The sequence below is a fragment of the Vigna angularis genome, chromosome 1 (genome assembly GCF_016808095.1).
Source record: "Vigna angularis cultivar LongXiaoDou No.4 chromosome 1, ASM1680809v1, whole genome shotgun sequence".
In the NCBI taxonomy this organism is placed as follows: Eukaryota; Viridiplantae; Streptophyta; class Magnoliopsida; order Fabales; family Fabaceae; genus Vigna; species Vigna angularis.
The window spans coordinates 44399955-44419223 of NC_068970.1; the positions used below are offsets into that span (position 1 = coordinate 44399955).

General features: G+C 36.3%; 1 protein-coding gene across 1 annotated transcript; it reads left to right on the plus strand.

The window, feature by feature from the left end:
* The first annotated feature begins 7760 nt into the window (after positions 1 to 7760).
* On the plus strand, positions 7761 to 8903 carry LOC108319109 (1-Cys peroxiredoxin). Its single transcript, XM_017550131.2, has 4 exons — positions 7761 to 7918; positions 8011 to 8159; positions 8244 to 8387; positions 8466 to 8903. The coding sequence occupies exons 1-4, from the start codon at positions 7801 to 7803 to the stop codon at positions 8709 to 8711; spliced, it is 657 nt and encodes a 218-aa protein (XP_017405620.1). The 5' UTR covers positions 7761 to 7800; the 3' UTR covers positions 8712 to 8903.
* Positions 8904 to 19269: the final 10366 nt, after the last annotated feature.

The window sequence follows — 19269 nt, forward strand, 5'->3', positions numbered from 1 at the left end:
GGCGGAGGCATAAAAGTATCCTAAGATGGTGCTTTCTGATATTGCTGTGGAGCACTGTACCATTCCAAGGTAGGGTCATTCCATCCAGGACCGTTGCTGTATCCATCTTGCACAGGGTAAAATTTGCTTAGAAACTGATGCTCAAGATATCCTAAATCTGTAAATGCTCTTAGAGGAAGAGAGTCTTTCCAATCCTTAGCTACTCCTTGTAATGAATGCGGAAATGCGCTCAAGAAAATGTCTATGTGGGCATTCTCCTGCAAAACCATGAAACTTAGGGAGCAAATATGTCAGTCCAGTGCTTAGAACGCAATAAAAATTGGTAGAATTCTCACAAGGAGCGTAAATAGGCCATTCTTCGGCGTCCGAGCGGCATTTCTGACTGCCCACTCTCTCTCTACTCCTCTCTTCTCTCTCTTCTCTCTTCCATCTTTGTAAACCTTTCGTTAAATGCAGCAAACTGTTGCCATAGAGTTGGTTGTTGTTGTTGCTTGTTGAATTGACCATTTTGTCCAGTCTGCCCATTCTGCCCTTGACCAATGCTTGGGTGTGGTTTCCACCCTTGATTGAAGTTCCCTTGACGGTATGGAAACTGGTTGGCCATAAAGTTCACATCTTCCAAAGCTTCTGCTGGAAAGGCATACTGACCATTTATGTGGTCACCTCCACATAATTCGCACAACTGAGATTGTACCTGTGCAGCAGTCTTCAACTCTTTAGGCAATTGTGCAAGTGTTTTTGTAAGAGCTTCCAGTTGTTGAGTTAGAATTTTATTTTGTGCTAGCAAGGCATCATGTGTTTGTAATTGAAGAACTCCTTTTTGTTGCAGAGGAGCTCCTCTTTCACTGTTGAGCTCATTATCACTTGTAGCCATATTTTCAATAATTTTTGTTGCTTCCTCTGGAGTTTTCCATTTAATCTTTCCTCCTGCTGAGGCATCAAGCATCATCTTGGTTTGTGAACCAATACCTCCAAGGAAGGTAAGGACTACTTCCACTTCATCGAATCCATGCGTGGGTGTTTTTCGTAGCAAACTTTTGTATCTATCCCATGCATGACCCAGTGATTCTTCCATGCCCTGCCTGAATGAAGAAATCTCTTGCTTGCCTTTGTTCACCTTTGATTGTGGAAAGTATTTATTTAGAAACTTGGTTACCACTGCTTCCCACTCTATGAAACTTCCCTCTGGAAAAGAATTTAACCAAAGCTTAGCATTGCCTCCTAATGAGAAAGGAAACAAGCTAAGTTTGATCGCTTCATCTGGCACCCCATTGATTTTGACTGTGTTGCAAATCTCATTAAATGTAGTGAGGTGCTCATATGGGCTTTCATGAGATAACCCATTGAATTGATTGCTCTTCACCAGTTGGATCAATGCTGGTTTAACCTCCATGTTAGCTGCGTTGACTCTAGGTCTTGCTATACTATTAAAGTGTTGAGGTCTAGCTGTATTGGTGTAATCAGCAAGAGTTCTTCTGTTATTATTGTTCTCCATATTTTCTGTGCTATGGTCAGAACCCTGTGGTGATGGTTGCAACAGAGTTTCCGGAGAAGGAAAGAGTTCTCTAGATGTTCTGATTCTTCTGCTCCTTCTACTCTCGTCCAAACCTTCAAGAAGAGGTTCTGCAATTATCTTGCTCCTAGTTCGAATTGCCTCCTACATACACAAGAACACAAAACCCTAGAATTTTTTGTTAGCACAAAAAGATATAGGAGAAGATAAAATAAAAACAGAAAAAATAAAAACAGAAATAAAATAAAATAAAATAAAAACAGAAAAAATAAAAACAAAAAAATAAAAACAGAAATTCAAAATTAAAGTCAAAGATAATCAATAATCACACAAATTAACCAGTTAAACCCAAGTCCCCGGCAGCGGCGCCAAAAACTTGATGACAAATTTATGAACACCGAAATACGGCGCCACAAACTTGTTTAACAATCGACAAGTGTGACCGAATCGTTTCAAGTAATAAACTCGGTAAGACCAAGTATCGTTCTCCTAAAGGACTCACGGCCTAGTTTAGTTATGTGATTCGTTGATTATTTAAGACTTAAGAACGAAATAAATGGAGTTTAATATGCAAAACAGAAAATAAACATGTATGCATGAATTTGATCAATGGCTGAAACAAAGTACAAGCACTTCAATGGAATATATGGATGAGTATGTTGTTGGGGTTATTAATTTCATCTTATCCACTCTCATATACTCTAGGAATTCGACATTCTTTTCATCATTGTTAATGCCACTCTCTAAATTACCTTGTCTAGAAGGCCTATCCCTAATTACGAGTTCATACGATTCCTAGCATTCCTAATAATTAGTTCTTTTAGTGTAGGAGCTTAACGGCAACCAATATACTATTGGAAGAAATTCCCCAGATCTAGACTTCCCCGTACGTTCCCGTATCGACAAAATCAATAATCATGCAGTGAATGAGTTAAACAAAGCAAGCATTGAGCAAAGAGGAAAAACCCTAACTAATGATGAAAGAAAGCATAGGTCTTAAATATAAGATGTAAAAACAAATTCCATATATGAGAGTTTCACAAGACTACATTTATTCCCCAACAACAATACAAGGTTTAGTTCACCATATTCATGGTGAAACTAGATGAATAATAATGAAAGAATGAAAGATAAAACCCTAGAAAGGTGAAGAGGTAGCCTGAGCATCCAAAATCCTCCTTCAAAGGGGTGGAAAAGAGAGTGTTTGCTTCATCCCAACCAAAGATACAAACCCTAGGAAACCCTAAAGCTTATATACTATTCGTAAATTACAGAAAAATTAGGCCCAAGCCCATAAAAGTGCCGCTCAGCGGTAAGTGCGTGAGTTGGTTTCTTTCCCTCAGCGGCCATTTTGCCCCTCAGCGGATCCCCCGTGAGCTCCTGAGTGCCGCTCAGCGGTAAACTGCCGTTGAGCAGCAGTTGCGGCTCCTCCTTTTGCACTTTTTGATTTCTTTTCTGATTCCATCTCTCTCCTTCTTCACTTCTTTCACCAAATTCACCTTAAAACCTGCACAAAAACATTGAAATCAAGCATAAACCTGTCCAGCTCTCTTATTTATGAAAATATGAACAAAAGCATGATTTCAAGCTAGTTTCTAAGGGTTAAAGGTTGCTTTTAGTATCAATTTTAAGCATGAAAATAACAGTTTTTCAACTGTTATCATACAACAACACTACTTCTCCAAACAAAGTAGTACTATTTTATTGTGAATGGTTTGATCCTTCTAAAGCTAGTACTAGAATGGATCCTAGGTTTAACATTGTTGAACTACAAATGAGATTAAGATATCGACCGTTTGATCCTTTCATTCTACCAACTAATGTCAAACAGGTTTATTATGTGTCATATCCACCATTCCGCAATATTGACAAACGTGGTTAGGCTGTTGTAATACAAACCAAGCCTAGAGGTCACATTGACTCAAATGAGGTTGAGGAAGATGTCGCCTACCAACTTGACCAAATGTCACAAGCACAAGAAATTATTGAAGTTGAACGTATAACAGCATTGCACGACCCTAATGGTGATGGAGATGAATTAGAAGCACCAATATAAGGACGACAAGAAGAAAAAGAAGAAGAAGAAGAAGAATAAGAAGAAGAAGAAGAAGATGAAGATGATGATGACGATGATTGAATCTTGGACATCTATTGTAGCAAATTTAACTAGCATTTCAAAAACATTCCAATTGAGTTATGCAAAATACCACCTTAAAAGTTGTATGCAATTATTTTACATTCACTTTAATTTGTATTGATCCTTCCTTAGTCATTTCTATTGTTTTACTTTATTTGTAACCATTTCAATGCAGTAATGATAGGAAAAGGTTCTTCACGTCCTGATAAAGGAAAGGGGGTAGCAAAGCCTAAAAAGAGGCAACGGTAGGCACCAGACTATGTACTTAGGGGGCCTGCTACACTGCCTACCACTACTGCCCCCAGTCCATCGTCTGTGGGACCATCACATGCAGCAGACCCCCCCCCCCCCCTTCTTTTAGCTGTAGACGACATTCATCATACCCCTCCAGTACACCCTCCTACTCCTCTACAACAGACCCTTGTCCTCCCCCTATAGCAGACACTCTTCCTCCCCCTGTGGTTATTACTTCCACTCCTCCCCCTGACCCTACTTCTCGACCTTCTTCATCTTCTATACCGGCTTCTGAGACCGCCACAACATCTGCTGATCTAGATTCAGCTGGTGATGTTGTTGACCCGCCTCTCCATGATCGACCATGGATTGAGCCTTTTGGTCGAGGGTAAGACTTTAATCCCTTTTTTAATTATTTTGATGTTTTAAGTTTGCCTTAATGTGATTGACTTTTTATATTTTTATATGCAGGTTTTTTTTCATCCAGGGTCCTTCCCAGGCCATCACACGATCAATTAAGCAACAATATTTGAGTTCATGGCCTACTTGGGGAGCAATACCTGTAGACGACAAAGAGCCATTCTGGTAGCGTTTTAAGGTGAACAACCCATTAAACTAATTGTCATTGTTATTTTAGTATGTTCGTTGATCAATGTTTCTTTTGTTTATTGTAACAGATGAAGGTGCAATGAAAACATGAACATGAAACTGCTATGCAAAGAAATTTTCACAATAAAGCATATCATCGGCTGTTAGAGATGTTTAGGAATGGCCGCTTGGTAGGGGAGCGGCCTTACTAGGTGGACGAGCACATTTGGAACTCTTTACTCGCTCATTGGAGTTCAGCAGAATTTCGCAATACGTGTGCTAGAGCCCAAAAGAACAGAGCTTCTGAAAAGGGTGGCACCCTGCATACCGGTGGTCAATCACGATTCATGAGCATGTCATTCGTATGGTAAACCTTCATTACTTTTATGTTTCTTTCATATTAACGTATGTATTTTCTATTTCATGTACACTTCTAACTCTAAATTATGTTACAGGCACAAGCTTTAGGACGGGCGGTCCATGTTGATGAGATCTTTGCACTGACTCATGTTCGGAAGGGAACTACTGAATTCGTTGATGAAAGGTCTCAAAAGACTCATGTAAGCAAATAACATTGCTACTACTAGCTAGTAATTTTTATTTATGTTACTGTATCATTCCCTAACTTTTAATGTTTGAACAAGAAGAATTTTCTACAAGACTTTCACAGGTTAGATCCGAACATGGGTCAGCTCCTACACTGGATGATGTGAGTAATGAAGACAACGACATCCGTAGGACACAATGTTGGGTCAATGTTGGTTGGGAAGAAAAAGGGACGAGTGTACAATGCAGGACAATTGGCTGCAAACTACACAACAGCAAGAGGAGGTACTCTAAAGCACCAACCTTCTTCTTCAACCACAACTACTAATGAGGTCGTCGAGCGCTTGACACAGCTACTACAACAACGTGACCAGGAAAATCGTGATTTGAGACAAGAATACACTGAATTGAGAAACGAGTTTACAAACTTTAAGTCCTTGGTCATGAGAGCGCTGTCTGAAGCTTCAAACATTTATTCCATCGTCCCTCCGACCCAGCCATGACCCTCCCCTTCACCCGTCGTCCCTCAGCAGCCCACATCAATCTAACCGACATCAGTCCAGCCCACACCAGTCCAGCCATCTATAAAGCAGTAGGATGATGAAGATCATTCTGATGATGACTATGTAGATTATTAGTTTTATTTTGTTATTGAACATAGTTGTTCGAACATTTGGATGTTACATTATGATTTTGTTTCATTACATTTGCTAGATGAACATATTGTTTTATGTTTCATGTTTCATACTTCATTTACAAATACAAGTTCTTAAATTTCAACAATACAAATGATGTTATTATATTGTTGTTTACTCAATTAATGATTGGATGATTTTGGGATGTATAATATGGAGGTCTATCTGTGGTTTGAAAATGTTATGCAAGTCTGTCTGTGTTGTGAACATGTTATGCAGGTTTGTGTGGTTAGATAACAAATACAAATATCACTTAATTTTGTCTGGTTCATATCGAAGGATTTACCGAAGACTTTTGCCCTTCAGTAATTACCGAAGTCCTTTACCCTTCTGTAAAGTCGGTAATTGTTAGCGACGAACGATTTACCAATATAAAACTGACCATCGCTAATCCGTCGATAATAAAGGCATTACCGACGGTATTTTGGCTCTTTCTGACGGAGTAGGGCCGTCGGTAATGCCCTTCTTTTTGACCCTACAATTTAAGTTTTTTGTTTTAATTTTAATTATAGTTAGAAACAAAATTAGAATTGATTTTGCACCTGACAATTAACTTTGTTGTTGTTGGTTATGAAGAACTAAAAATTACATGTTTCATTAAGCATAATGATAAAAATGAAGCCAACTTTAAAATAGGGACTAAACCCAAAAACGTTGGGACTAAAAACATATTTATCCCATTATTCAATAATTTGTATAAAATTTATCAAAAATAATAATTAAAAAAATTAAATTTTCCATAATTTCAATTTTTAAATAAATTGAAAAGGTAGGTAGAAAGAATTCTGAAACTTTTAAATAAAATGCATAAAAAAAAATTTAGTCAAATATTCTTATTTCAGAAGTGACAGAAGGACAAAGTTAAAATTTTTAACAAAGAGGTGCCAGACGAGATTGAAAATGTGCAGATCTCTAATTATTATGCTTTACAGAATAGTTTATAACAAAATATGTAACAAAAAATTAATAGTAAAATATTATTTTTCAATATAATATAGATGAATTTTTAATAATTATTAAAATTAGTTTAAACTTAGTTTATTTATTTTTATTAATTTTATTATTGTGTGAAAAAATATATTTTATTAAAAATATAATAATTTAAATATATTCTCATACTAAAAGTTATAAAATATTATTATTTAATTTTAGAAAATAAAATATTAATATTAATAACTCTAATAAATAACACGACACATTAATATGGTTTTGAATAAAATGTTTAAATTAAATTATTTATAAATTTTGTAAACTCTAATAAATAACACTGACACATTAATATGTCATATACAAATAGTTACACAACCAAATTTAATTATTTATAAATTTTGTCTTTAATATTTAAATTAAAACATATAACCTATTTTAAATGGTATTTATGACATGTTTATTATAGATGAAGTGAACTAATCCTTACAGCACATAACAGCATATAAAAGTATCAATCCTATAAAAAGAATTAAATAATATATTCAGTAATTAAAAATTAATCTTTTTTAATGGATCAAATATAATATGGAATATAAGAAATTTTTTAGACATAAGTTATATCAACAAATGTTTCTAAATTTATATTAATCAAAACATGCTGTTTATTCTGGGATAGTCAACTCTAATACAGACTATATGGTTGATGACGATTTACATTTTTCTAAACAATGTAGACCATTTCTCCCACTTTAATTATATTAGGAAGGTATTTTCAACAGTTCAATATTAATTAAGTTGAGTTAAGTTTCTTGTAAAACAATATATTTTTAGTTATTATATATATTTTCTTTGCACAGTTTTGTATAAAATTTTTAGTGTCACAAGAAAAAGGGTTATTCTTTTTCATAGTATGACCACAAGGGATGTAATAAAAGAAAAAGAAATTAAAATTTACTAAATAATAAGAAGAGGGCGGGAAAAGGATAATGCTAAGGTGTACGTGGAAATAGTTTCCCAGTTAAATGACAAGTAAGCAAAAAGACAATCACCTCGTTAGTATCGAAGGTGACACGTACTCTGCATGCAAGCAACTCTCATCTCTTTATAATCTGAATCGCACTCATCCTCATCCACCACACAAACAAAACTCATAAGCAATGCCAGGCCTTACCATCGGAGACACCATTCCTGACCTTGATGTTCAAACAACTCAAGGCAGAATCAAACTCCATCCCTTCTGTGCTGATGCATGGACCATCCTCTTTTCTCACCCAGGTTCTAAGTGTTTTCTTCTAAACATTCTTCTTTTTATATCAGTTTTTTTATTTTTTTTATGGTTTTGCTGATTTTATAAATGTACATTGTAGGTGATTTTACCCCAGTTTGTACCACCGAGCTTGGCAAAATGGCTGAGTATTCCAGTGAGTTTTCTCAGAGAGGAGTGAAATTATTGGGTTTATCCTGTGATGATGTGGAATCTCACAAGGAGTGGATCAAAGACATCGAAGCCTATACTGTGAGTTTATTTCACACTTTTAACACACAGATCTAGTTCATCCTAATATGAATATACTGTTACTGTGGTTGTGTTTGCATGCAGCCAGGTTGCAAAGTGAATTATCCAATAATCTCTGATCCCGAGAGAGAAATCATCAAGAAACTGAACATGGTTGACCCTGATGAGAAAGACTCCACTGGAAACCTACCCTCCAGGGCTCTTCATATCGTGGGCCCAGATCTGAAGGTGTCACTCTATTTTCTACCTGTTAAACTAATGAGTTCATATATTTTTTATGTTGGTGACATTGGTGGGATAATGCAGATCAAGCTGAGTTTTCTGTACCCTGCAACTACTGGGAGGAACATGGATGAGGTGCTGAGGGTGATAGAGTCCTTGCAGAAGGCTTCTAAGTTCAAAGTTGCAACCCCAGCAAACTGGAAGTCAGGGGATCCTGTTGTCATTTCTCCTACTGTAACCAATGACCAAGCCAAAGACATGTTCTCTCAAGGTTTCAAGACGGTTGATCTCCCATCAAAGAAGGAATATATGCGTTTCACCAAAGTTTGATTACCAGGAGGCCAAGACAACAACCTTATCTTATATATGTTTTGTTTGCTTCATGCATCCTCTGTTTGTCGTATCTTTTGTTTTGTTCACTACAGCTATCTCATACCTCTACCGTATTTGTTTTAATTTTAAGTACTTTGCTCCTTTAATGTCTCCTACTTTGTTTTAATTTTAACTACTTTGCCCCTTTAATGACTTCTACTGTTCATATATAAGCATAAATTTCTTGCCACTACTCATTCAAGGCAATGAAAAAATTAAATTAATCAAACAAACCATTATATCCCTATGCTAATACTATTAAACTCTCTAAACACATTCATAATCTCACAATTTTAATTCCATTTTGTACATGAAGAAACCATTTATTTATGGGACTAGAATGTATGAAGCATCCTAAGAACGAAGCTAAATAAATCAACCTAAAGGTTGAAACTCAACTAGCAAACATTATATATATGCTTCATCTTCATGTTTCATTTATGAACTTGAATTGATAGAAGTGTTAGTTTATATTTAAAACAACATAGATCAATATTCAAGGAATAAAAGCAGAAAAAAAGCTAAAGAATTAAGTAATAAAGAAAACATTATCAAATCGCGAAAGTGTGTTACCAAAACATGTAATCAACTTATTTCGTGAAGTATGTTACCAAAACATGTAATCAACTTATCTCATGAAGTGTCTTACTCATTCTGTTTTGATGAGATTCTATATTTTTATGAGAATTTATTTTATTGGTTTGGTACACAAAATAATCACCTAATCACCTGAAATATGTTTCAACGTACTTTCGAAATTTATAAATGAAAAATAAATAGAAAAAATTTATATAAAACATTAACAATTAAAAAAATACATATGAAATACAATTTCATTTTTAGAAATTTTAAATTAATAATATTGTGAATAATTGACATAAAAATAGTAAAATCAAACTAGTATATCTATTATCATTTAAATTATCAACGTTTCTTCAAAAAATAAACATTTAAGAAAATTATAAATGGTTTCTTGGTATACATAATTTTAAGTAATTATTATTTTTATTGTTTTCTATCTGTCCCAATTTTGTTTAAAATTTTAAGAATATATTTTTATTTTTTTTGTCTTCTAATTTCTAAATAATTTACATATTTTTTTTACCAAAATAAAGAAAATAAAACAGGCTCAGCCTGCGGGCGGAAATAGCATCCTAACAAAATTTGAAATGGGGGATTAAAAGTTTTTAATTCGTCTTGGTAAGCTAATGGATAATTGACTTGTCAATCATTTTTTATAAAAGAAATTAAAACAAAATTTTATTTTATTGTGTAATTTAAAATTTTTAAATATATAATAATATTATAACTTAAATTTTTAAATTTTAATTTTAATTATTACTTATAATTAAGTAATTTAACATCATCTAAAAAGAATAAGTATTTAAATATATTCTATTAGAAACATTAATTAACTAACTAATACTTACAAATTAAATTCTAATTTTTAATTATTATTTATAGTTAGGTAATTTAACATCTAAAAATAATAATTATTTCAATCTATTATATTAGAAACATTAATTAATTAACTAAGATTTAGAAAATATTTATTGTTATCTTCTATTACATTTTTGTTTTACCGAAATAGAGAAATTAAAACGGAGAGGGTTATTTCCTACATCACCCCACATTACTCTTGCATCACCACGTTTTTTTTAAATTTCAAAACTATCTTTTATATTTAAAATATTCTACACCTCCATCTCTTTTCTTAAGTTTTTTTTTATTATTAATTTATTATATTTTAAATTAATATATAAATATTATTTAATTTTTAAAATTTATTATATTTTAAATTAATATATAAATATTATTTAATTTTTCTAAAATTTATTATATAATTATATATAATCTAATTTTATTTTATTTATTAAAATAATTATTATTAATTTAATTTATATATTATTATTTAAATATTTATTATAAAAAAAGTTATGTTATTAAGTAACGGATGTTATTAATTTACAGCCTCTTATTTTAGGACGGCTAGTCCAATCCTCCCCCAAAGAGCAAATGACTAGATAAACTGACTCATCGTATCCTGTTTAATTAAAGGGAGAGAGAAATGCATAAAATAGGAACCTCTTGTATAGACTGAATCAATTAGAGCATATTTGGTTTTGAAGTTTAACAACCGATATTAGAAGAAATCATCTTGAGAAATCAAATGGAAAGAACAAAATGAAAGGAGTTATATAAGGCTACACCAGGCGTTTAAATATTAAATACTGGAAGAGATAAGCTAAAATGACATGATGTATCCTTGAGAAAAAGCGTCTAATCAATAAGAAAAGTCTACATGCACTTGTCAAGACACTATGCCTAAAGTCATACATACACCCAAGAAATTATGGGTATAAAAGTGTCTAAGTAAACCTTACAAAGTAACAGGCGCAAAAATCTATCAAATGAAATAGGCTTCACAACATCGTCTAATGAACATATGCGGACGACACTCCGCTCTTAAGAAAAGATATAATACAAAACACTGTTGACTCACAATTAATCAATATTACAAGAGGAAGGGAAAATTGATAAGACAATATCGTCTATGAGGTAGAACCATTTAACACCTTCATATTTTGAAGTTTAACAAACAACGACAAATGAAATTTTGTGAAATCAACATCGTTGAATTAAAGACATCGTATGAAAAAACATTAAGACATCTGAATAAACAAAGAAAAGTTTTAGTAAACACGTTAAGAGCAAACGATCCTACTGTTAGAAAACACATTACTAAACGATGTGTTACTATGAAAAGGTCAATGTGTAACACCCAAATTTCTGAGATGCCATAGGTTATTAAAAATCGATAAAATTCAAAATTTATCATAGCGGGGAAAAGTACTTAAAGAAAACCTTATCCAATTACATTATTTCGAGTAATAAGATAACGAAGGTGTATGGTATACAGTATAGATCGAACGGTAAACACTCAAGACCGTTCGGTCCATCCACTACATCAACAATGTTGGGCCATTCGGTCCATCCGCTACATCAATGTTGGGCTATAATTAGGCCAACGTCATTTAAGTTATTATTATCATTATTGGGCCAAAAGTCCAACGCACGATAAAATAACCAAGGATATCTTATTAGAGATATTGATAAGTTGTTTATGAATAAGTAACTGAATCTCAAGGTAAGATTATTTTTATTTGATCTATGAAACACTTATAAATACAATGACAGGGCCAAAAGCCAGGTATGTTCAACTCACACTCTATTAGATCCAAATACTCAACAATGATAAACAATTCATTGAACATTCAATTTTGAGCAGAAGCTCTTTCAACAGACGCCTAACTTGAGCGTCAGAGTGCCTTTTGCAGGTACCTCCCCCCGGTCAAGAGTGCAACCGTGTGACGTCAAGAGTGCAACCAAGCGACATCAAGAGCGCAACAGAGCAACGTCAAGAGTGCAATCGATCGACGCAGACGACTCAAGCATTGGAAAGTAAGAAAGTCACATAAAAAAGGTATGTCTCTCAGTCCTACACAAATCCCTACCGAAACATTTTGGTGCCCACCGTGGGGCCAAGAGAAGCTGAAGAAACCCAATGGTGACAACAAGAAATATGGAGGAGCAACAAAGCACGAGGGAACCGATCAGAGATATGCACGGGAAAATGAAGAAGAGATTGCGGCACTAAGGGCGAAACGAGCCCATTCCGAACGACCGCAAATAATAGCCATCCAACCACACCAATCTGAACAGCTACAATCAACATTTGTCTAACCACAACAAGCCGAGTAGCATGCCGCTGAAATCACAAGGAACCAGGCGAGCGCTCGGTCTCGACGAAGCTACTTCGGATCAACACCAGGAACTTTCAGCAATGCTAAAGCTACACTACATAGATCATCATCTCAACTTGAAATTTCATTAACAAGATAAGTATTCAAATACATAGATCTCTTACGCTGACTCACTTCAACCCTTATTTTCATCTGTTTCTTAAGATTCAAATTTCTATCAAATCCATTTAATTGGCAGATCTTTTTGCTTTCTTAAAGCAGTAACTTGGTAATTTCTATATTACCTTTCTTGTTCAATAATGACATTGCAACTTTTACAGCTGCTTCTACCTACTAATGAATTTTCAAGTGTAGTAATCCCTCACGTCGTTCGGACCAGCCCTTGCGACATCTGCGTCACAGCCGCGCCGTTCGGTTCAGCCTCCGCGACATCCGCCCCACCGTCTGGTCCAACCCCCGTGTCATCCGTCGCGCCATTTGATTCAGCCTTCGCATCATCCGCCGCCCTTTCAGTGTGTGGAGCTCCTTCAACCGGCCAATTTTTACACTTCAAATTAACCATAACCATATAACACTACACTATCTTCAACGCATTTTTTAGCTGAATCTATTATTTCAGACTGCTCATGGTTGACCTTGGTCTTTCCCGTTTGGTTAGCTCGAGCTCATGTTCAACCTAACTAGATTCCAATGGCTTGGCTCTTGTTCGAGCCTCAACCGAACTCCTGAACCCTTGTTTAGTGCCTCTCAAGCAGTGTGATAGGACCCGGCGTACAATCCACCTGATCAAAAGAGAGCTTACCGCTCGATGAGGAACCTTCTCAACTGCTCGGACTTCCATGGCCTCAAATGTTCAAATATTCTGCCATTCGGCCTCATAGGTATCCGTCCACTAGACCTCACACGTATTCAGTCATTCGGCCTCACAAGTGTTCGGCCACTCAGCCTCAACTGCTCTACCTTCCATGTCCTCAAGTGTTCAAACATTCGATCATTCGGCCTCACAGGTATTCGACCATTCGGCCTCAAAGGTAATGACCCATTCCGCCTCACAAGTATTCGGTCACTCGGCCTTAACTGCTCGGCCTTCAATGCCCTCAAGTGTTCAAGCATTCGTCCATTCGGCCTCACAAGCATTCGGTCATTCGGCCTCACAAGTATTCGACCACTAGGCCTCACAGGTATTCGGTCATTCGGCCTCAAAAGGTATTCGGCCACTCGGCCTCACAGGTATTCAACCGCTCGTCCTTCCATGGCTTCAAGTGTTCAAACATTCGGCCGTTCGGCCTCATAAGTATTCGCCCACTAGGCCTTATAGATATTCAGCCATTCGGCCTCAAAAGTATTCGGCCACTCGGTCTCACAAGTATCCGACCACTAGGCCTCATAGGTATTCGGCCAGTTGGCCTCAATTGCTCGGCCTTCCATGGCCTCAAGTGTTCAAGCATTAGGCCATTCGGCCTCACAGGTATTCGGCCATTTCGCCTCACAGGTATTTTGGCCACACGGCCTCAATCGCTCGACCTTCCATGGCCTCAGGTACTAAGCAAATTTGACATCTAGTGTTCAAATCGTTCGACCATTCGGCATCACAGAAAATTATTGCTTATAGGGTATAGCTCGAGTAGACCGTGCGAGACAGTCGTTCTCCTCGCCTACGATTCGTAGGCGTTAAAAACCGTCCGGGACGGTCGTTCCCGTCGCCTAGAACACTTAGGTGTTAAAAACCGTGTGGGACGGTCGTTCCCGTCGCCTAGAACACCTAGGCGTTAAAAACCGTGCGAGACGGTCGTTCTCGACGCCTATAACTCCTAGGGGTTAATAATCGTGCGAGACGGTCGTTCTCATCGCCTAGAACTCCTAGGCATTAAAAGTTGTGCAGGACGGTCGTTCTTGTCACCTAGAACTCCTAGGTGGTAAAAGTCGAACGATACATTCATTCTCGGAAATCCCCAGTAACTCTTGGGTGGTAAGACCCGAGTGGTACAAACACTCTCAATCGAGTATCTTCAACCGAACAATGTCGTCCAGTCATATAATATGGGTTAGTCCAATTGTCTAGATTCTTTCTTTACAATTCAAATTCAATCGTTATTTTTCAGAACAGGTAAACAGGATACTATAAATCGCTGATTAACATGGGAAAAAGTTCTAAAAAGAACTCCCATCAGCCATCGCTCGGGCTAGAAAAAGTTCCAAAAGGAACTTCTAGTACCTGTGCTCAACATAGGAAAAATTTCCAAGAGAACCCCTACCACTCACTGCTTGGTTCAACCTTGCCAGGTTCGACTCACTGCCCGATTCAGCCTTGTTAGGTTCGGTCAGGATCTTAGCGTTTATTGCTCAACATGGGCAAAATTTCTCGACAAAATTTCCATCTCCTAGAGTCTGTCGTTCGGTCCATAGATGAATAGCGCCTTAAAACACATTGACAACAGCCTCCCCAAATACCTTATCCTAAGTCCTATAGTTAACTATGGTTAACTCGGACTTTGGGGGCATATGTATGGTATGTAGTATAGACCGAACGGTAAGATTTTTTTTATTTGATCTATGAAACACTTATATATATAATGACAGGGACAAAAGCCAGGTACGTTCGACTCACACTCTATTAAATCCAAATACTCAACAGTGATAAACAATTCATTGAACATTCAATTGTGAGCAAAAGCTCTTTCAATAGACGCCTAACTTGAGCGTCGGAGTGCCTTTTGCAGGTACCTCCCCCCATCAAGAGTGCAACCGAGCGGCGTCAAGAGCGCAACCAAGCGGCGTCAAGAGCGCAACTGAGCGGCGTCAAGAGTGCAACCGAGCGGTGCAGGTGACTCAAGCATTGGAAAGTAAGAAAGTCACGTAAAAAAGGTACGTCTCTCATCCCTACACAAATCCCTACCGAAACAGAAGTAAATACTTCAATTATATTGTCTTAATTTGTAAAACAACATAACTTTAAATGAATCCCAAGGTTATTTCCCATCCTCTCTCGTGTCAATCATGTCTTTGGAACATTTGTAACATTATTTGCTCACGTATAACACATTATACGATCATCGCCGATAATTTCATTCACAAACACACAAACACAAAAATGTATGGGGTAAGATACTGATAAAACAATCATAACAACAAGATACATACATATTGATTATATCAATCATAATCAAACACACAACAAGATACATACCTTCTTATTATACCAACGATAATCAAACACACAATAATATACATACCTTCTGATTATATCAATCATAATCAAACACCTCATACATAGTAGTAATAACAATAGGATTCTTAATCCTCTAACATAAACAATTCAATCATATTGAATTACTCGATCCTCGATCCATAATCTTTGAACTTCGATCATTGATCCTTGATCTCTAACCATTGAATTCATCACTAACATCTCACACATAGACCCTTGGTCTATCCACTCATTAGCACTCATGCTAACTACTTACTATAAACCATTATAGTAACCCCACTACTGACATAACATAACGTTGAGCATCTCAAGTACTAGGATCATCATCATAGATACACCACCATCATGACTATCTCAATCATGAACAACACAATGAGCATCACCGTACCATAATACCATAGTGGAAAAAGTGCATCTCACTCTTGTACCCTTCCTCACCGACTATAACCACTCCTACAGCCCACTTGTAGCCTCCCCTACATGACATCTATAGCCTCCCCTACAAATCATCTTCTTCTAATGCACACAAAGCAAAAGGAAGTACATATCTGCATACAAAACCAGGATTTATGAGGAACAAGTAGACTTATCCTCCACTCTCATGCTCATCAATCACATACTCAGGTACATCCCAATAATCACTCATATGTTCCACTCTCAATCAAGGGTCAAACTGACCCTAAACATAACCATTAACCTCAATCTCTAATTATCATCATGTTCCACAACTCCTTAGGCTTGGTTTACGTCTATTCTTCATCAACTTCGCTATTTTTCACCAAAATGCACTGTGATAATCAATTAACACTTAAGATAATCGATTATCTTAGTGAAATTTACCCAGAAACATCATGCAGGAAGGGATAATTGATTATCATCCCAAATAATCGATTATTTATGAAACCACACTCAAAACAAACACATAGATAATCGATGATGACTAATGATAATCAATTATTGTCGAATCGAAACATATTTTGGACACTTGAATCATCCAAAACTCATCATTATGCAGATTATACCCAAACAAACCCAATATCCTACCAACACATCACATTGGTAATGTCTTACACACAAAAATCATCAAATTAGTAACATATAAATCATGTGTTGCACTTTATCAATAATAACATCAAATAATTAACATAACTATTATAATTCTAATAAACATCTAAACATTAAACACCAATTACCAAAAAATATTACTCAAGTCTCAAAACCACTTTATTCCCTAATTACTACATTTTTCTAAGGTTTTACACTTTACTCTTTGTAGGCTATTCTCTTTATATGTTATTCTCTTTATTCTTTCTTCGATTCATATTCTATTTAAAGGCTTATCAAAAGATATTCGTTAGACTTAAATTTTGCCTTGATTCTTGTGTCTTCTTAGTCTTGTCGTGTGAAGCAAACGTTGATTAAAGTCAACTTGTCAAAGCATGCTTTCTTTTTCAGTACTTTCACAAAAGTAGGTTGTACTATTTATCTAGCGCGACTTCTGATGAAGAGAATATTTTGTGAATGTCTTCTTTGTTTTGAATGTTTACTTCTAATATGTATCTCCATGTGGATGCATGTAGTAGGTTATTTGCACAAAGTAAAGTAGATATGCATGCAGTAGATATGTCTTTTCTCTTATCACTTTTGTTGTTTTTTAACGATGAGCATTTAATGGCATTCAATGCTTGTTCAGAACAACAAAGTATTTTTTACATTTTATATTGTTTGGGTAGCATTTTATCATTTAACCTTTTTCACTAAGACACCAAACATGATTGAAGACTTCATCGTTGGACGAAATGAATGGTTTAGCTCATGGTATCGTCTAGTCTATTGTAAACGCTTTAAGATTCTACTTCCTTCAGCAAGAGCATTTAGCTAGTTGTCTTCCACAAGTTTTTGGAATATTAATTGAAACTTTCAAATGGCTTACCAAAAACATTGTCTTGACACTTTTACTTCCTTATCTATTTGAGAGTTTGACTAATTATCGTTTGGTATAGTATAGCTTATGTGTTTAGCAAGACTCGCATTGACGCTTTAACTTTGGGAATCGTTTAGTGTTGTGTCTGGTTTTATGCCTAAGTGCTTTTCTAAGACTTTTCTAGGTTACTAGATTTTCAAAGTATTTAACTTATCACCTATGTTTCAGCTATTCTGATATTCTAGTGATAACCTATTCAAATGCTCGTTTTGTTTAATATTCTTTTGTTAAACTTCAAAACATATAAGAATGTTTAGACATTTTAGTTTTATAGATGATTTTGTCTTAACATCGATTAGTATCAGCCTTTTGGCTTCTTCTCAACCTCTCCTGTATGGTCTCAATTAGTATAGCCTCATTTGGCTCCATCATCTCAGCCTGATTTATGTTTAACAATACCAATTGTTTGGTCTTACCTGTTTTGCCTCAGCGTAGCGTGATTCGAATCCTTAGCCTCATATAGCTTCATCGTGAATGACCAATCAGTCTCTCTCGCACGGACTCAATCAACCTCTATCTTGGCCTCTTTCGACTTCGTCATACCATCCTCATTTTGGCTTCATTAGCTTGATCGATCAACATCATCAACATCTTAGTCTAATTTGGCCTTAACATCTACCAGCCTCGTTCAGGCCTCAACATGTTGGCCTTGTTTGGCTTCAAGATTTCTCGATGTAGTTTAGGTCTCAAGCCTAGCCTTGTTAGGCCTCTAGCTCGACCTTCTTAGGCATCAATAACTATCAGCCTTGTTCGTCCTTGTCATCTACTTGAACTTGTTATGCCTCAACATCTCGACCTTGGTTAGACCTCAACATTTGTCGGCTTCGTTCAGGCCTCAATAGCTCCTACTCTTTCAGGACTTTAGCACGCCCTTTTCAGGCCTCAATAGCTCACCCTGACCAAACCTAAACAACCCAGCCTTTCTAGGCCTCGTTCAGACCTCTAGCTAAGCATCGTTCAAGCCTCACAATCTCGACCCTTGATTGACTTGTTTTAACGAGCACTTCATCTATTAAGTAAAGGTTTCCACTTTTAAACTTCTACTTCACTATTTTGTAGTTCTATTTGGATAATTTGCAGGCAAGTAAGTTCCCTATTGCCTACTTAAGTGGTGTTGGTCGAAGTAATCAATGTACAACAAAGTGCACGAAGTTCAAACTAAGGAACCCCTCTTGATCGGATTATAACGTTCGACATACTTAAGCGCCAAGTACCGAACAACCCAAATCCCAACCCCTTTGCAAATTATTCAATGCTCGAGCTTGGGCCCTGTGTACCGTATGTCCGTTTAGTTGAGTTCCTCCAATCGAGCTCCTAGGGTCGAGCTCTCCAGGTCGATCTCCTACAAGGCGAGCTCTTTAGACGACCTCTTATAGGTCAAGCTCTCTAGGCCGACTTTCTCCAACTGAGTTTCAAGGCCAACCTCTCCAACACTAAGCTCAAACCCCTCTAAGCGAGCTCCAAGGTTGAGCCTCTCCCGGTTTGGACCGACCGGTTATAGCATGAATGATCGATCACAACATGGTTGATCGGTCACAACATGGTCAAACAAAGTAGCAT